Source organism: Limulus polyphemus, unplaced genomic scaffold (assembly GCF_000517525.1).
Source record: "Limulus polyphemus unplaced genomic scaffold, Limulus_polyphemus-2.1.2 Scaffold41, whole genome shotgun sequence".
Lineage (NCBI taxonomy): Eukaryota > Metazoa > Arthropoda > Merostomata > Xiphosura > Limulidae > Limulus > Limulus polyphemus.
Genome location: NW_013665651.1, coordinates 283657 through 304136, shown reverse-complemented (window position 1 = coordinate 304136; position 20480 = coordinate 283657). Strand labels below are relative to the sequence as shown.

Here is a 20480-nt window from a genome sequence, read left to right as displayed (position 1 = left end):
CACTGGATACACTCCAGCAAAGCTGATGTTTGGTCAGGAACTTCGGTTGCAAGTGGATCTGATAACAGGACGCCCAATTTACAAAGAGTTGCCTGAAAATATGCCAGAGTTCGTAAAAGTGTTATCTGAAAGGATGGTGATATTCATCATCAAGTGCATTCAAACTTGAAAAAGTCTGCCGATTCCATGAAGCTATGTTATGATAAGAGATCTACTGAAGTCAGCTTTGTACCAAAAGACAAGGTGTGGTTGTATAATCCTAGGAAGACCAAAGGGAAGTCTCCTAAGTTGTCTTCTCCATGGGAAGGCCCATATGACATAGTGGATCATCTCTCAGACGTGACTTTCCGAATAAAATGTGGTCGGCGAGGTGAGCCAAAGGTAGTGCATGCCAGCAGGCTTTGGGATTATCATGGTCCAGGACATTTCAGTTGGAACAAAAGGAACAATGGAATCAATGATGCTGCTGAAGACGTGTCACCTGAAAAAGCCACTGTCGAGGAAGAAACTCTTCCCTAATTTAGAGAAGGGAAACAATGAAGCCCTTAATGAAGTTACTACCACTGATGTGACTGTTACCAGTAATAAGGCATTTTCTGATGGAGCAGATAAACCCCATGTGAAGCAGAAGCCAACGAGACGGAGACCAGTACGGAAGAAGATACGTCCCGTAAAATTAAGAGACTTTGTTGAATTTTAATTTTGTGTTTGTAAATTCTGTACATTTAATCAAGTTGTTGTTAATTATCTATTGGTTTAATGTAAGTGGCTATTGTTCGGGATGAACAATACTAAGGAAGGAGCAGTGTTACGACAGTGGAAGTCAAGTGACGCTGGGAACACGTGATGAGTTTCTAGAAGGATCATGCCAGACTCCCTCTATTTTAATATATATAAGCCTGGCAAATAAAGTGGAGATAATAATAGCAGACAGGGAGATATAGAGCCAGATAATCGAGTCAAGTCATAAGTAAAGTGCGTGAATCATTGTGAATTACAGCGTGTGTTTAAGTTAAAGTGACTGTGGAAATTAAGTGTATTGCAAAGTTGTATTGAGAAAGAATTTACTAGTTTTATTTAAGAAAGGACTTGTATCTCTGAACTTCTCTTAACAAACGACCAGAGACGTAATAGTATGCTATAATTGCATATGCAAAGTGATCTTCACAAATGTGAAAAGCTTAGACTTCACAGTTTGAACGACCATAACTTGGCAAACACTGGCTTGATCAGTATGAAAATTCTCTGGTGCTCCAAAGCAAGTTATCACTGTTCAGTTAATTCATTAGTGACTGCTTAAATGCTGATATATCCACCAGCATATAAGCTTCAATTTGATTTTTGAACTAGTCTATTATCACTGATAGTTTTGGAAAGAGGTCTGGTAGGTGTTCAGGGATATCTTTTACAATGGAAACCTACAACTCTCTTTTGAACGATTCTTTTTTCTGAGTATCTACACCATTACTCTACATTTGTTTTGGAATACAGCCATAAAAGTTTCTACACAGGTTTGTTGTAGTGTGAAAGACTTCCCGGTGTCTTCCAATGTGTGTATCATGTAATATTCAAATAATCTTAGGTTGTAGAGACTTTAAAGTTATTAGATGCATCATTGGTCAGGTCTCATGCTTGTGTGAGTTATAGTGATGATATAATATTTCTTTCTGTACATCAATGAATTCATCATGGTGAAGTTTTACCTTACTGCACAGCATGCAGTGCCCAAACTAGATCTGGCTCCTTCACTTGCTTCTCTTGAATGTTCTCTATCATTATATTTAGCATTTATTCTTCAATAGAATCCTCACTATTCGTATGGCTTAACATTATAACTGATATTTTAGTTTTCTTAGCAGCATTGTGTCCTGTATCTGGACATATGACAAATGGACAAACTTTCCATTGGCGTTGAGAATTCCATTTGAATGTCCATGCTTCCAGCTTACTTAGTGCTGTGTAGAGGAATTGTACCAGTGCAACATTGTTATTTTCATTGTCCAATGCGTGATAATATCTTTTGACTCTTTAAGTTTCATGAACCATTTTGTTGATATATGATATAGCATTCTAATAGTGGTAAATATGCTTAACAAATACTATAACTGTATGAAGTCCTTATTCTGTCATCTAGTGACAATATTTTATGGATATTAGCATATAGGTTGCATGTGCTAGAAAATACTTTACACCATTCTATACTTGTAAAAGCTCTGCAAATGTCATCCATTTGCCAAAGTTTTCAGTTCAATTCATCTTAGCTACAGAAGTTAATGACTGCACGCTAAATATGATTCAACCTTATTTAACTCAAAAACTGTTACTGTTCTAGGGTAACAGTTAGCCAAAAGTATCTGCAGTACAAATAAGTTACCAACCCAATATGGCTTTGGACCTTTATCTTAACTGTAGGTTTGTTCCAGTCTACCACTTCTTTTATTTTGGCAAGATCTCCATCTCCATTCACTGTAAGTCCGTAAAATTGCACTTGTATTCATATTAGCAAACATTTCTCTGGTTTCAGTTTCAGAACAGATTGTATTAAATATTGAAACATCATGCTCAGGTTTTCAGTTGTAGTTTGAAATGTGTGGCCAAACACTAAAATATAATTACATACTTAATACACTACTCCTGTTGCAAACCATAAAATGCAAGTTTCATTAGCCTCTCCAAAGTAGCTGGTGTGATATACAGGCAAAATTGATAATGAAAAGCTTATAAAAGATTTTCAGACTGTTGATACAATCTTCCTTATCATCCTATAGTCCAGTGATTTGCCAGGATTCCCTCCCAAAAAAAACACCTAGTGAAATAAGCCAGCAGGATCCTTCCAATCCAACTAAACAATCATCTTTGGATGACAATGGAAGCTCATTTACAAATGTACCCAAATTAAATCTATAGAGAACTTCAGTATATATATATATATAACATTGCTCCCATTGCACATTGTGTAGTGTGAGTTCTCTCAGCTGATTCAGGTCAAATGGCATAATGAGAAATCCATACAAGCTTTCTTCAGTATTAAATGTGATCAAATTTGTTTGACCTGCCAGTAACCAGTAGCAAAATTTCAGTGGTATCCTTCCAACATATCTAAACATTCATCTATGTCCTATCACATTCACCCAAATGGAGCACAAATGAAATTTAAGCATTCATCCTTTCTTCCTACAATCACCAGTATTGGCTACATTTCTTGTGCTCCAAGAAAGCCTACATCGCGGTCTCTTTATAAGATGCATGGCTCTAGTTTCTATATGAAGCTCAGTCATGTTTGTTTTTCCCAGCCAACCACCTGCCACAACAAATACATTGGTAAGTTCCATCAGTAACTTTATAGGTTTTTTCTATTCACCTACAGTCAGACTGTCTATACAATCTTTATCCAGTAAAATCAGATGTACTGACAATCATGTAATCATATGCCGATGCCGTGTGACTAAAGTAATGCTAGCTATACTAGTAGTTTCAGTTACTTCTTCATGCACCATATGAGTAATCATGTGAACCAGAAACCAGACAGATTCTTGGTGTGTATTTGCCATTTAATAATTTATTTACTTTTCCAGAATAACGTAAGTTCACCTTCCACTTTAAGCGTTTCACAAGAAAGTATACTAACTATGCTAACTTCTCGTATTGTTTGTAATTACTTACATTAAAGAAACTATTTCATGAATCAGTAATCAAATCTTATACAATGCATGAAACCTTGCTTCAGAAGTTAAACTGAAGAGTTAACCTTGGACAAGGCCAACGAGGAAAGAAATTCACTTATGCAAACTAAGAAGTAGCTTGTGGAAATGTATTTTGTATAACACATCCGTGGAACTGAAAAAAAAAAGTATTATATTTTTAAGTAAAAGTTCACTCGTGTGTTTAATATTTAATTCACTCTCATAAAAATAAGGATGTTTCTGCCAATAATGCTCCTGTAACTTCTCAGAAATGTTTATTGTAATAATATAAGCAACAATATTCATGTGAACACAGGAAATTCAATTCAAATTCTATTACATATATCCAGGTGTAAAATTTTGAATAAAAGTTTATGTGGGAGTTTAAGATTATCATTTTACACATTAAAACATTCTAAGTTAACAGAAAACAGTTACAATTAGTTTTCAATTGGAAAGTAAGTATATTTTTTTTAGAGAACTTTACGAAGAATAAGTGCTATGATTTTCAAATCACATCAGTAAGCCTTGGATCTGAGCCTAATTTTTTCTCAACTGCTTGATATCTTAAAGGAGCCATTTCTTTGTGTCTGTGAAAAAAAAAATGACGAAAAAAATCATTAATTAGTAGTCAATTTATTACTGTATAAAAACATATTAATAATTGCCAATGTAGTAAAATGTATGTTTTTCAAGATATATGAGCTTTTGATTTTAAAACACTTTGAAGAAAAAATTTTTATCCTAAATGAAAACATGCCAAAGAAAAGCAATTAGAACTTGCTATTAAAAAAACAATATAAAATTTTAAATCTTGAATATAGTTGTTCTAGTGCAAAGCTGAACAATGGGCTATCTGCACTGTATCCATTTCAGGAATCGAACCCCAAATATTAGTGTTATAAGTCCTGAAGCTTACCACTGGGAGACTGTTTAAATGTAAAATATTGTCAGAAGTTTCTTAAATTATAAAACTGTTATAAACATTTGTAAAAATACATTCAGAAATAAAATTACAGAATGTGTGTTTTGTTACACAATAAATATATATTAATTTTTCTTTTTTTACACATTTTTGATACATTACCTGTTCAGGCGTAGCTCTAAGACATGAAGCTGGAACATTGTCTCATTGATAAAAGTTCTGTGTTTTTCTTCTTCTTCTTTTGTAAGAGACATTTGATGGTCTTGATACCAATGATGTTGTTTCTCTATCTCTACCATTTTCTAAACAAATGATGTTATTATACACAAAATGATTGATTTCCTGTTAAGAAATTCAGTTATAAACTTTATCTGTTAGCTACATAAGTTACACCAAAACACACAAAATGGATTACAGTACAGTAATACTCGAAATCTTCTTATGAACTATTTCCTTTAGTGTTTTAAAATTCATTAGTTGGCGCATACATATATCACAAAAGCTCACAAAGAAACTATAGAATATATTTTAAAATTTGATGACTTGTGCTCCGAAAGTTTGTATTTAATTTTATCTATTTATATACTTTTTTTTCTAATTTAAGTATGTTAATTTATTTCCATCTCACTTGTTTCTGATATTTCTAGTTTTGTTTTGCTTGTCTCAAAAGTGACTCCTTTGTTTTCAATCCAAGTAATAAGCCTATTTCTATATTTTTGACTAATTAGTTAACAATGAAGTTCTGAGTCAAATGGGGCAAAACTTGTGTAACTTCTGGCTACAAAGTAGGTCCTCACAAGATTTAAGATCCAGAAAAGTTGAAATAAGATATAGGGATCTGTAGGGCTTGATCTGAAGAGCCATTTGCTATGACATTTTCTATGGATATAGTGATAATAGTGTTGTTTTTTTTGTAATGGTGTTCTATCTCACCACTCTGTCTATGGCTGTCCATGTCTTCTGATGATTTTGTGAACATAATTGGTTTGTAGGCAGACATGCTTGTCTTTGGCCATTTGGTATTTTTATTAGCACCAATGGAAATTCTTAATTGGCCTCTTTTACTGTTTTCTTTCTCTGCAATTGGTATCTCATCATGATGATATTCACATCTGCTGCACTGGTTACACATTGAGCATTTTCCTACCTTATTCTTGCAAATAAGCTTTGATTCTGATGCTTCTGACATCTGTCTTCCAAGGTATGTGCAATCTTGACAGAAAATATACTGGCTGTCCTTACAGTTCCTGATAATTATTCGCTTTGTGAGAGTCTCTCTATATCTGTGTTGTGTTACAAGAACACTATGACCTCAGGCAAAGTTTAATAAAAATTTCTTTTTCTGCCAAAAAAGAAAATCATTGCATTATCTCATGCTGTTTAAAACTTTTGGGTTGATAAGTACTGTTGCATTCCTCATGTGGCTGTATATTCTAGAAAATTTGCAAGAAAGTTGTGAAAATAATGGCTGTGTGCTTCCCAGAGGTGAAATACTGGTTGACTCTGAGATTCTTTGTTAATTGTAAGCAAATTTACAACTCAGAACAAGTCCAATACAGATGCTTTCTCAGTAGACTGCTTACCTGATCAAAAAGAGACTGAATGGCATTTGCTGTGTTAACTAATCGCTGTCTGAAGTCCTGCAAACACTTCTGCTGTATCTTCTGAGCTTCTTGTTTAGTCAGTTGACCACTTAAGCCTTTTTGAGCTAGGTAGGGGCCTAACAAGTCCACTACAACTTCTTGTGGCTGACTCTTGACTGCCTCTTTTTGCTGATACATTTTGTAGTCAAATCAGAATTTACATCATAATAAATAAACATTTAAAAATTCCAATCAACAAACCAGTAACAATATCTTTACTTAATTTGTTAAGTTGATTGAACATAAAACATCTCTAACATAAAGTTTGAAAAATTCAATCAAATGAACTAGTAAAAAACTATTTATATCTTTTAAAGTTTATATTAACAGCAACCTATAATTCAAGTGCAATAATTTAGTATTGGATAATATAATTATAAAATTACATGTGCATTGTAAAATTCTGGATACCCAGTTATTATGATCAGTAACTTTTAGAATTAAAAGAAAAATAATGGTTAATATATAGAAAGATTGCCATGCTTAATTCCATGTTTTAATAAAGAACCAACCAAGTACTGTCGTCTCTTCAAAGCTTTCTCATTCTTCAGGACATTGTACACAGAAGCATAAAGTTCTGAGTGAGCTTCTTCCTGAGTTCGATCATTTAGAATAGCGATGACCTAAAATAATGATAGAAATATTAAACATCAATGATAGGGCTATTTTACCGAAAGATAATTTTTAATTATTGACTGAAGAATAATTTATTATACATAATTGACCAAGATAAATTACTGACTGAAATAAGTAACCTGTTTGAAAACCAAAACCATGGGATTTTTTCTTAAGAACCTATCAGGTACACTAATGTTCAGTAAGAAGCCATAAGTTTCTACAGTAAAGTAGGTTCCAAAAATGTTTTGAATATAATAAGTTGAAAACAGACAGCAAAGAAAAGCTAGGCACATACAAGTTAACAAACAAAACATATCTTTATTCACAAGAATGTGTCTATGTTCAACACTAAACTGGCCAGCCTCTTACTCTTTCTTCTGGCTTCAGCTGGTGTTGAGGTAAGACAGCTTTTTAAAACTATGTATGCACAAGTAAAAACTGGAAGAGTGATCATCCACACGGGTAGGAAAATGTTATACTGCTCTTTCAAGTTAGACAGATGGGTCATCGTGCAGTATCCCTTATTTCATAGATAACAAAGATCAACAACTATTTCAAATGAAATTTTCAAGGGAGGAAGCACTCAGTATCTGTTCCATCCCTTGAGATGAGATTTTCCTGCCACAGGGAATGTACGTAGACACAGGACTAAGATTGTATATGCTTCTATGAGTTGTTGTACATGTAATCTTTCACTAAGTAAATGATTAGTAATTGTTTACAACTTTTCTACATTTCAGTTAACAAAGATATCGTTAACATAAACTTAAAAAATTACAATGGTGCAATTACAATGGAATAGTCAGCAATTTTGTCAAAGCCACAGCCACATTATGCCCACTCAACAACAAACTGCTTGATCTCTGTAAAAACACAATGAAATATTTGGAGTGACCTTTGACAAACAACTTCTCCAACCATGATAACCAGCACTACAAAAGGCATCAATGCATTTAAAGGAAAGTTGCTGCACGAAATATAGCTGATGAATATCATCTTTTTATGATCTACCAAGGTCTTATCTACTGCATCCTGGATTATGTTACATGTGAAATGTATGATCTAGACTTGTTAATACAGCTAAATAAGACTGAAAAATGTACTTTAACTACCCACATCCAAGCAGTATGCTGTTGCTAGTGGTAGGGCAAATAGGATTTTAGGTTGAATTATTAAATACAAATCTAAAGAGGTTATAATTTTACTGTATAGGTCACTGGTTAGGCCACATTTGGAGTACTGTATTCAATCTTAGGCTCCTTACCTTAGAAAGAAATTGAATTGTTGGAAACAGTACAGAGGAGGAGAGCTACTAAAATGGTGCCTGAGATGGAGGGGTTGTCATATGAGGATAGGTTGAAATCTCTGAAATTGTTTTCTCTTGAAAAAAAGAAGTGTTGGAGATGATCTGATTGAGGTGTTTAAGATTGTTAAGGGAATTGATAGTGTTGATGAATCATCTTTTTTCATACTTAATGGTGAGAATGATAGGACAAGGGGACACAAATATAAATTTTGGCAGGGTAGGAATCATCTTCAGCTAAGACAGTTTTATTTTCCTAACAGGGTGGTTGGACTTTGGAACAGATTGCTTTCAGTTGTTGTGGGGGCTTGATAATTATATAAATGATAAGGGCTGGCTTTGAGGTATTTTTTTCTGTTTTTTTTTAAATAGCTTTAGTTTAGTTTAGAGGTTGGGACAGCTTAGAATGACCAATAGGTTCCTTATTGTTCCAAAATATTATGTTATATTAGTTCCAGTTTATCTATCTCATCATATATATATACATTCAAAACATTTTAATGTTTCACCTTAATCTTAGTTACAACTAGAACTTTATACATTCTAGTCTATAATCTTAACTCCAAAGCTCTGAAACAGCTAGTGATTCCAAACACAACAATGACTAAACTACAAAATCTAAGACAAATCTTGTAAAAAAATTTCTGAATGCATGACAACCACTGTACCAGACAGACACATTGTAGTACTCATTACACTGATATCCAAAAGGTAACCAAAACTTTCTACAAAAATGCAAATTCAAGACTGTTATTTGAAAAATAAATCAAACACAGATAGTAAAGGAAAACAAGTACACTACAGAGAGCAGAAAAACAAAACCTTTATGTGTGTTTTGTGTTGTCTCTATATATAATTGTATAAGTCTTAACTTACTAATTTACTAACTTCCTACTACAATCCACATAGAGATTTCTCACTGGGTGTTGGGGTAAGAGGAATCTTTTCTAAAACATCCATATAGGACAACAGACAGAAAGAATTATCATACACAGCAGTTTCAAATCATATAATGGGTTCAAGTGCAATGTATCATAATCCCAAATTACATATGTTGCTGGTTACTTTAAGCAACATATATGGGGGGGGGGGGGATCCAACTCATACAATTTGTACAGTTATCTATACTTTCACCCCTTGAGATAGTCATCCCAGGAAGCACACACAGGCACAGGGCTAAAGCGATACAAGCTTCTAGCATTACCCCCTGCCTATGTAAGTGACACATGTTTAGACCTTTAATATCTGGTTAACAAGAATCATAACTATATGCAGAACATCAGCTTCAAATTTTATAAAGTACCCGAATTTATCTAAATAGATGTATTCTATACTAGCTATAGAAGTGTAAAATTAGTAGCTTTTTGAGCTACAACAAAAATAGTCACTTTTTTGTTTGACTAAAGGAATACAAAAGATATAAAAACTTAAATCTGTAATTTGAAATAAAACCAAGATCAGAGACAAAGAAAAAATATCAAAATACATACAATAAAAGAAGCAATCACCATAATATCAAATTAATGTAATCATCCATCAGCTATAAACTAAACAATAGAATATTTAGTAGAGTTCTTTGTCCTTTATAAATTGGGAAAATTAAAACATCTTAGACTGATTATGAAATCTGACTCTTAATAGAAATTGTATAGAACTAAATCTGTTTTAAAAACTTCTGTCACAAATGAATTAATTTCAATAGGCTTTGTTAATTTGCAATTTGGATGTTTTAGGAGTAGAAATATGCAATAATTATTAATATAATTCTATTCCTATACATATTTATAGATCTTAAAGTGAATTTCTGTACTTTTTATTTTATTATTATTACTGATTAATACTCTTTTAACCATTACTCTGTGTATTATTGAATTCCACACAACAAAGCTTCTTACCCACCAATTAGGCTCCAGTAATACACAAAAACAATAACATGTACAAAAATCTAACTAGTTATTTGAATTAAAAAATATGTCTTACAAATTTTCATAATGATGAAATAATATTATGAATGAAAACTTTCATCAAATTAAGTCATCAAATATACAGAACCAATACTAAGAATTTTCACACCTTACCTCATCTTCTGATTGACGAATCTTGGCTACCACTTGTTTCTCTTCCTCCATCAGTTGAGAAAACTTTAGATATAGCTCTAGATGGGTGAATGGTACAGCCCTGTAGTCTGCCTATAAATATTAACTGTTGGTGTGTGTGTGTAGCATTTACAGATACAAAGCAATTATCTACAGTATAGTTTTGCATATTTGTTTCATCACATTTTATAACATTATTGTAATATAGACCTTTAAAAATCTTAAAAACTTTTCTACATGTGTGGTAATTTGTTATGGAACACTGCAGCTGTTATGCCATTTTGTTGGAATCTAATGCAAATAGACAGTTAAGGTACTTTGAAATATCTAAGTATCTAATTCTGATAAGTTTAATTAGTGATGAAGGCTTAATTAACACCGAATCATATAATGCATATTGAAGTATAGAAAATTGATTTCTTAAATTTTTACTATTACTTAAGAATATAAATATGAACTATACAGGGTTTTGAGTACAATATATGAAAATTATTTTAAAAAAGCAAATCACCAACTCACATGACAACCACAGTCAATATATAGCCACAGTAGAACAGCATATATCAAAACTAAATTTTGACATTATTTGGTGTTTTGTAAGTAATATGATGCCACCAAAAATTGGTTAATTCTAGGAATGGTATGTAACAGCTTTTTTCAAAGCAAAATATTCATACACACACAGATCATAAAGATTTTCAGATTGGGAATATCCCTTGTACTTACAGGGATTGGTAAAGAAAAGAACCTAGATCACCTTGGTGCACCAAGAAAAAGACTTAAAACAAGCCATACCATAGCTGTAGCAAGCAAAGTGCAGCATCTAATAATAGGTAAGAATCCAGGAACACAAAGGTCAGTGGAAAAATCTGTCTATGTGTTCCAGACAAAGCAACACAAATTGTTTACACAAATTTATTTTACAATATTTGTGTTCAACCATCACTTAACCCAAGCAGCTGAAGAATAAAATGGGTATCCATGCTATTTAATACAAAAACATACTGGGCAAGTTTCTAGACACAGCACTTATGGACTTCTGTGTGATCAGAATGTTGAAATGGGGGCTAAGAAACCATCTTCCTCGTACATTTGATAGAATATGAAAAGCACACAGGGTGGAGTACTGTGCTTTGGAAATGACAACTTTATGACGGAGCTTCTTGCAGTTTAACCTATGCTGCAGGGCTGTTGTCAAGATATATGGTCTTCAAAGAGAACATGATAGGGCATGGTGACATGGAGTGTAACAAAATGGTGCGGCTCCAAAATAATTTTAGTATAGTGTACTCAACCTGTGTACACACAGTAGTGACCAGTACAATCGTATAAATGATAGAATTACTTTGTAACTGTTCCACATATCTGGCTTCAATGTGAACCCTTGACCTTTATCATCCTCTTCTGATGGCTTAAAAAATTCTAAGAAAGATCCAGTTATAAAATTTTTGTCTCTATGGAATTTTACGTAAATGTGATTTTCAGCTATGTTGAAAGTTCTTGTCTCAACATCAGCATCTGCTTCAAGGTTTTCATTTCGTCTGAAACGTTCTATCACTTTCTGGATTAGAAAATGTAGAACATAGACTCAGTGTAGTTTTATATTATCAAGAACAGATAAAAAGAATATAAGTGAATCAATAAAAACAGCAATACATATATACATGTATGTCTTATTTATATTAAAACACATCACAATTGAAAAGAATAGAAAATTACTGTGATCAATACCAATGCTCTATTAAATAAGCTAGCAGAACTTAAGACCCATACATAGGACTCACTATCCTGGCTAAAACATTATCCCCCTAACACACGGAGCAATAGCCAACTTTGTACTGATGGCTTGTATATAATACTCCATCTGGTTATAAAAATACTTTAATGAACTAGATGGTGACTTGTTTACCTGAGCCTTGAAGCCCCAGTAGCTCAGTCAGTAGAATATAGGTCTCAAAACCTAGTGTAATTGGGTGAGGCCTTGAGATGAAGTCCTAGTCAGGGAAGATTATTTTTTATAGCCCTAATATATATCTGATGAATATGATGATTGGAAAGTATATAAAATGTTACCTTTCCATAATTAGTAAAGAACACATATATTTATTTGTTATATTCTGATATATTTTTTTCTAAATTTTCATGGAGGTGTTCTGCATGTAGTTATTGACATCCTTGTAAACCAAATGTACAAAAGTCATAAACTTGCAGTTATTCTACAACTTTGACAAAAGATACATACCATAATAATTGTTGACTATGCCTTATAATAACTTGATCCTGTTTCTGTGTTTTGCCCCTGTGAGGTGAAATCTTGCTATTTTGAGGGGTGATACATTGATTCATACAAGTCAGTGAGAGTTGGGTTTATCTCTCTTTATTATGTATAATGGAAATGACTGTTGACATAAGGATTGTGGGATACTACACTAAGATCTTAATCTGACCTAGCAAACAAATATAAAAGCTTGCCTATTAAGTTAGAACTTACTATTAGTGAATAGAGATTTTGCTTTATTTGTTCAATTGTGTTTACTTGTCTCTCATTGTTGTTTGTTCGTTTTATTCTCCACATAATTTCACAATTTAGGGAACTGCTGTATTAAAGACACATATAACTTTCTCTTGAACATCAATGTATCTTAATACCACTTAACAACAGATCAAAGATTTATTTCCACATCATTCTTTTAAGTATTCTATTTCAAACCAGAGGCATGTATTAGACCATTGCTTCACCACTTTTTTAGCATTTAACACTATAACATTAAAGATTGTTTTTAATTTATTTTAAATCATTAAATCATTTGTACACAACATTAATCCCTTAAGCAAAAAATGTCACATAGATGTTTGGTTTATCAACAGATAAGTTCAGATATGCCCTTGAAGTTGGGCCTACTATTAGCTGTGCTTTAGTGTTTTTTTTCCTGAACTACAAGGACCTTGAGCTCCAAGTAAGCAGTTGTCCATCTGGATCTTTATATAATCCCTTCAACTACTGCTATAATGACTAAAGTAGGTATGAATTTTATGTTTAAAACTACACTTTTGTTTCTTTGTTTTCCTCTACTGACCATGTTAAATTTATTCTTTGCTTAACATTTCTGAACCTTTATTTTGCAGAAAGTTTTTGTTTTATTGCTGGACATCAGTGGATGACCTGAATACTACATTGTAAAGGACATCTTTGTCTCAACCAGTCCCCATATCCTATTTGGAATCAAGTGATTAAATTGATTCATTACCATGCAATCAGAGGTGCATATATATATATATATATACACACACGCACATAGAGTGGTTATAAAGAAACTCTGCAGTTCATCATATTATATTTCACAAACTGTATGACATAGGAAGGTGAAATTGAAAGGATGTTAAGGATATCACTTGGGTGTGAATACCACAGTTGTCACATGTTGCCACCAAGGGTGCCACCGTGGTTTCTTTTGCATATTTCCCATGAGTACAAATGGGCCTGTTGATTGCTGTGCAGCTCATTCACCTACCATAACCTGAAGAATGTGCAAAGAGGTTAATTAGTGAAATGTTGTTACATCAAAGGATGAAATGCTGAGGCAGCTCTCAGGGAATACCATAGAGTGCATAACATCTGCAAGGGGCCAGTGTTGTTATGTGCAAATTCATAAAAAAACATTTGAGTAGGAAAGTTGCTCTTGTGAAAAGCCATGTACAGGCAGACTACATGTTTTTGAGATATGGTATGCTGAATTGTGGAACTTTCTTTATAATCACCCTGTATTATAACTGACAAGCATATCTACTCATTATTATTATTTTTGACTAATTCAATTTCTGTGTTTTTACTTATTTATGGAGTGCATCCAACTTCTTAAAGAATGCTAATGCTACATTATAAGGTGCATATATCAAAGGTCTCCTGTTGTAGCAATTAACTTGAAAGTGATGAAAAGTAATACCCTAATTCACAATAGCATTCTGAGTCTGATATACTTTACTAACTAAGCTACCACATGTAACAACCTGTAACTTGAATTTGTCTTTGAGGTTATAATAGTGCTCTTATGTGATACTGGTTTACTACCTGTAATTCCCTTCATTTGTGTGTACATTGAGTACGTACATTATAAAGGTTAATTTAGAGTATGAGACCATGTATGTATACCCAAATGCAGGATGTGCTTATTACATTTAAATATAAGACTGTAAGTCTATAGATGGCGTACACTTGGACAAGTAAAGGATGCATTCAATTACTAACCAAATGGGATCACACATTCGATTTAAAGAAATACTCTTGTGACAGAATTACTTTTTTGGGGAGTTGCTAGGTAATTGATCATGAATTTTCATGTGACTTTGACCTGGATTTTGTACTAAATTTGCTATAATGTACAGTAAATAATGAAAAAATTTAGTTTACAGTTTCCCAGTGTTATACATCTGACACAAGTTCACTGCTATTTGTGCTTTATTAGAGATAGGACATCATAAATACCATCAAGTGTAAAAAAAATTCTGATGTATATTACAGTTTCTGTATTAGTGTAAAATTTCTACTCATTTCTACACATTTTGGGCATTAATCAATAATTAAATATCACAGAAACCCTTATATTGTTAAATAAACCACATCTAAAGATACAGCATTAGGAAGGTATAAAACTAGAACAGATACTGATACTACCACATTTTAATGGATTAACTCCAAAAAGAAACTAAATCTGAATTTGCATTTTGTATTTATGGCAAAGCTACTTAGGTTATCTGCCATCATTCCTAATTTATAACTACTGACCAGAAGAAGGCAGTCAGTCAGGAACACACTACTATCAACCATCCATACTACAGAATTGACTAACTGTTACTCTTATAATACTACCACAACTTAAAATGGAAGGGAATATTTTGTGGTATTGCATGGATTCCAACTCAGCTCATCAGCTCTGAAATCCAGAGGTCTACCATAGGGTCAACCCAATCCCAAGTAACGAAATACTAGGAATTTTAATTCAATGTGTCTCATAAGGAAAAGCCACAAATAACAGCAAAAACTGTTTCCCAATATACTAAAGTCAAAATAATCCTTATTCCACCTTTTTTTTTTGACATAAAATATTTTTTTACAAATAAATTATTACTATATATTTGAAATCTAAAGATATATACTTTGTAAAACACTGTTAAAACAATTTGTGAAACATAAGTACAGTCGTAATATGTATTTTCTCGAGTTTCTATGTCCACTTATCTTTTACTGAGATAAGCCAGTGGCTTTTAACAGTGAAATAAGATATATCATAATCTTATTTCAACCAGTGATCCTGCCTGCAGACATCCCTTCTGATTAGCAGTAATGTAAAAAAACAAAATAATGAGCTAATATAAGTTTTACTAAAAAAAATAGTAGTTTTAAATTAACTGGATTTTAAAATAACTTAAATTAAAATTTTCCAGTCAAACAAAAACATACTTAGAAAACCTAGTTAACTAAAGAACTGCTATGATCTTTACCACTACTGTTCTGCGGGAATCTTCTACTGGTCCAAATTTTTTTTCTTTAGCACCAAACTCAGTAGTCCTATGTTCCAGAAAGTCTTCTCTCTCATCAAATGCCTCCTCCAACAATGTTTGTCGTGATTGTCTCCACTTAAGACCATCGGGTCGAGAATGAGAATAGAAGATCATCATTCTTTCTGAATGTGGTCCATGATCATATGTTTTGTACTTGTGTTCTAAGTTCAAAATGTATCATAACATGTAATAATAAATATAACAACAACATACATATATATATATGTATATACAAGAACAGACACATAATACTCAGCAGTCAGGCTGTTTGTAAACTTTTCTCTGCAATTTATATTAAAATATCTCCTAATTATATATATAATGTTAATGTGTGTGAGTGTACATAACTAATATCTTTATGCACTGAAATATGCATATATGTAAAAGCTATTGTAAAATAACAAAGTCATACATGGGTTTTGCAATACAATGTCAAATATAAAGATTCTGCATTTTATCAACATAAAATATAGAATACAATACAATTCCAAAAATATATGTGTATTTAGAAATAACAATTTGGAATACGTTTTCAATATTTCTCATATATATTATGAAAAAATAAACAATAAATAATTAACTTTTACTTTAAATCTTGGTTTTAAAGTTTAAAGAAAGATCTTTTAATGGTTGATAATGTTGCGTGTCTGTTTGGAATTGAAAAAATAATTAATATAATTTGATAACGAAGATTGTGGTAAAAGCTGAATCTTTGTGTTTGCAATACACACTCTTTTTATGGAGTGTAGGATGTTTCTGGTATAGGCTTGCAATTAAAGTTTTCAAGAGATAAAAGATACAATCCAATATGTCAACAAGATGGAATTAATGTGTTGGAATTTTTAGAAATATACTGAGTTAGAAAACAAGGATTGATATATCTATATGAATTCCCTCTCTAATAAAGTTTAAGAATGAGATTAAATACCTGCTAGACTATCTGTTCTTCCTGAATTAAAATGTTCTATCACGTTTTCCATCAGTATGTTGGTAGTGCGAAGGTAAATATGATCCAGTCTGTTGGTATAATATTCTCTTATCTCTGTTAGTTGTGTAACTGTCAAAAAAATGATTCAATTTTCTTTCATATACTTACATGCTAAGAAAGACCGATTAAAGGCAAAAATAGAAGGGTTTAAATTACTGACTTTACAGATTAATTTTTGACCAAACAAATACAGGAGCCTTATGAGAAATAACAAATACTATTCATTTATGCTGATGACAATATCACTTTTTACAAGTAATGATTCCATCTTTTGCTCCTGCACTCTTAATGTCTTGATCATCTTATACTTTCACCCTTACTGATTTATCTTTTCTTAAATTAGATAAATTAAAACTAAATAAATTCACTGTTTATTTATTTACTATCAACTGTATGATTACAACTTAAAATATTATTAACATTTTTATAGAAAACCAATGATTCAGAACATATTTAAGGTAGTTCATATTTAATACAAAAAAGACTTGGTGTCAAATATTTTCAGTACAGGATTGCTTACATTTTAGGTCTGAATAAACTGATAACCTTCTGATAAGACCATCTTTCAACATGAATGGAGCATAATGTTCTATCTTTGCATGTTTATAAAACATTACTTTCTTCCCATGGGGAAATCTTTTCTGGAAATCTGCAAAATTATGTATATTTACTTATTGTACTAGAACTATGTACTATGACTTTATCAAGTGTTAAACACAAAATTATCACCAATATGAAACACCATGTTTTCTTAATGAAATACTGAATGAAATACGTTTTTAAAATGAATATTTACTTTTAATAGTTTAAAACCTGAAACAAAGTCTGCAAGTTTTCTATTATAATGGCAAATGTTTATAAACTGTAAGGGGTTTACTTATCCTGAGAATTGTTTACATTATAACCTGGTTTAGAAAAGTGTGGTATGACAGAACAGATTGAGTTAAAATTCACAGAGTATGACTACCAAATAACATATGGGCCACAATGTCACAAAACATCACCACCAGATGACATTGTACATGATCTGAATTCTATGCAAAAGCAGAACCTGATATAATATTTCCACTTCATTCAGATGTGTAGCTAATTAAAAGAATGCATCTACAGGAAGAAACTGCACTTCATACAGATGTGTAACTAAGTAAAAATAATGAATCTACAGGAAGAAACTGCACTTCATACAGATGTGTAACTGAGTAAAAAGGAATAAATCTACAGGAAGAAACTGCACTTCATACAGATGTGTAACTGAGTAAAAAAGAATGAATCTACAGGAAGAAACTGCACTTCATACAGATGTGTAACTAAGTAAAAAGAATGAATCTACAGGAAGAAACTACACTTCCTACAGATGTGTAACTAAGTAAAAAGAATGAATTTACAGGAAATAACTGCCTAAATGAAGCTCTAATATAAACTAGAAAACAATGTTGTGCCATCTGGCAGCAATTTACTTTTAGTATTCTGCATGTCATGATGGTCAGTTCTACTAGAAACAATGTTGTGCCATCTGGCAGCAATTTACTTTTAGTATTCTGCATGTTATGATGGTCAGTTCTACTTGGCCTATGAACTACAACTCAGTTGTAACTGTCTTTTTTGAGATGTATCTCACTGAACTGATGGCGAGACTTTATAAACACCCTATACGAGTATTTTACAAGCATATTGATTATTTTTGTTGCTCATATAAGATCTATACAAAACTTTTATTGTTAATTTACTATTCTCTACCACTCTTTATATGTATAATAACTAATAATTAAAGTTAAATCAATGAAAATTCTCTCTTTAAGCTGGGTTAGTATACCATACCTTCTACTGATATATTCAAGTGGTAAACCCAAGACAATGGAACTTCTGGGATTCCAGGATCTTCTTCAAAACTCTAATGTTGAGACCAAGAATTGAAAGCCAGTTTATGATAAAAAAAATTAATTCAAAATATTTTTAAAAACCTTATATCCTAAACTTTTCCACTTACCATCAAATCAAGTTTGGAAGACTTTACTTACTTATTTACTCTCATTCAAATATCAGTGGAGAAAGTGTTTATCAATTGTATTTTTAAAAACTAATCACTTACATCATTATCAGATTGCTTTTTGAGAAGTCTACTTACTTATTTTTACTCACTTAGAGTAGCCAGTAAGGTAAATGTTAATAAATATAAGTTTTAAAACTAAATCCTTAACAGTGAGAGATAGTATATGGAGGATTTTACATATTTATTCTCGCTTAAAGAGCAGAAAACAGTATTGCAAAGTTTGAGCTTTAAAAACTAAACTGTCATTATTGGTCAGTTTTGAAGTATTTTACTGGCTTATTATTTCTCATGATTTAAAGATTAATCAATAGGTATATTACTTTTAATAAGCCTGACTAAAAACCACTATTGAAAAGAAAATGACATAGATGGTTAGTCTCTAAGTTCAGATTTAGTTTTGGTATAGAAGCAGAAAATGTAGATTCCTAACAATATTCAGTTCCATTAATCTTAAATTTAATAAACCATATTAAGTTGTTATAAAGAAGCAAAGAAGTATGTAGCTGTTTCAATAAATTTCTAGATGTGAACATACCTCATCAGGTGGACTGCCCTTTACACCTGGAAACACACTCATAGGCTTGGTTTTCATGGGGATAAAACTTTCCCACTGATTACAGTCACCAAGTTCATAAAATATCCCCTAATTAAAACACTGAAAATCAACCGGGCATATCTTTTACACATCAATGGATTAAAAACCATATAAATATTTTAAAATCTTAATTTTCTCTGAAAAAAACAAATCCTTTAGAATCATTTGAAATTTCACTTTTAAGAGATATCTGCTGTGGCTGTCTTTCAGTACATGATTTTGTGCAGTGTTGAGGGAGCCTTATACTGGCATTTGAATACTATATAATGACTATATTAATAACATAATACAATCAGGTAACTGATACTGATGAGGTTGATTCTTTAGAGATTCCTCAGTGGAAGTATAAACTGATTTTAAAAGTTATACTATAGCATATTTTTCCTCTGTTTCAGGTTATCACCCAAACTGTATCTGTTTCCTTAATTTTTTTAATTTCGTTTGTTGTCACAAGGTTTTCATAAGGAACAGTTTGTGAAAATGTCATATATGGAAGAAGAAGAAAGAAGTGCTTATAGCTTCTAGAAGTGTCTATTAAGATGTCTCTTTTGCATTGAATCACCCAGAAGCAATGACACACTTTTGAAAAACAAATCACAGAACCCAGTACAGGGGCCACAATTTCCCATATCTGCTCTATTTATCGATTTTCAGGAAACCTTTGTTACGATTTTCAACTAGTAAACTTTATAGAACTTGTGTACATTTTTCAACAAATTCAGGTCCCTTACAACTCTCAACAGTGAAATATTCAAACAGTTAATATGTCTGTTGAGATACCGTATAAAACTTCCCATGTATGTAAGCATTTTCTTTTTCATTTCTGTGTTTTTCTTTACAGTAAGTTTCCTGTGTATTTATATACATATATATAATTTAAGGACTAAAAGGGACCTATTGGTCCGTCTAAGCCATCGTATCTACTAAACTAAACTTTAAACTGAAAATTAAATACTCAAAGGCAGTCCTTATGATTCAAATATTTATCAGCCTGCACTTAAATTAACTGCATCAACTACA

General features: G+C 32.0%; 1 protein-coding gene across 5 annotated transcripts in view; it reads right to left on the bottom strand.

The window, feature by feature from the left end:
- Positions 1 to 3946: 3946 nt before the first annotated feature.
- LOC106461830 (dynein regulatory complex subunit 7-like) overlaps positions 3947 to 20480 on the bottom strand; it is a 36079-nt gene continuing 19545 nt past the window's right edge. For 4 of the 5 annotated variants that reach the window (XM_022388960.1, XM_022388966.1, XM_022388977.1 and 1 more), the window contains exons 8-18: positions 19401 to 19508; positions 18634 to 18706; positions 17336 to 17464; positions 16756 to 16884; positions 15768 to 15988; positions 11614 to 11829; positions 10251 to 10361; positions 6764 to 6874; positions 6192 to 6380; positions 4771 to 4910; positions 3948 to 4273 (exon numbers count right to left, since the gene is read on the bottom strand). In XM_022388960.1, coding sequence (XP_022244668.1) covers positions 4192 to 4273; positions 4771 to 4910; positions 6192 to 6380; positions 6764 to 6874; positions 10251 to 10361; positions 11614 to 11829; positions 15768 to 15988; positions 16756 to 16884; positions 17336 to 17464; positions 18634 to 18706; positions 19401 to 19508 — 1509 coding nt within the window. In that variant the 3' untranslated portion in view covers positions 3948 to 4191. Of the gene's footprint in view, positions 4274 to 4770; positions 4911 to 6191; positions 6381 to 6763; positions 6875 to 10250; positions 10362 to 11613; positions 11830 to 15767; positions 15989 to 16755; positions 16885 to 17335; positions 17465 to 18633; positions 18707 to 19400; positions 19509 to 20480 lie in introns of all 5 variants that reach the window. The other variant, XM_022388984.1, reaches the window with a different exon arrangement.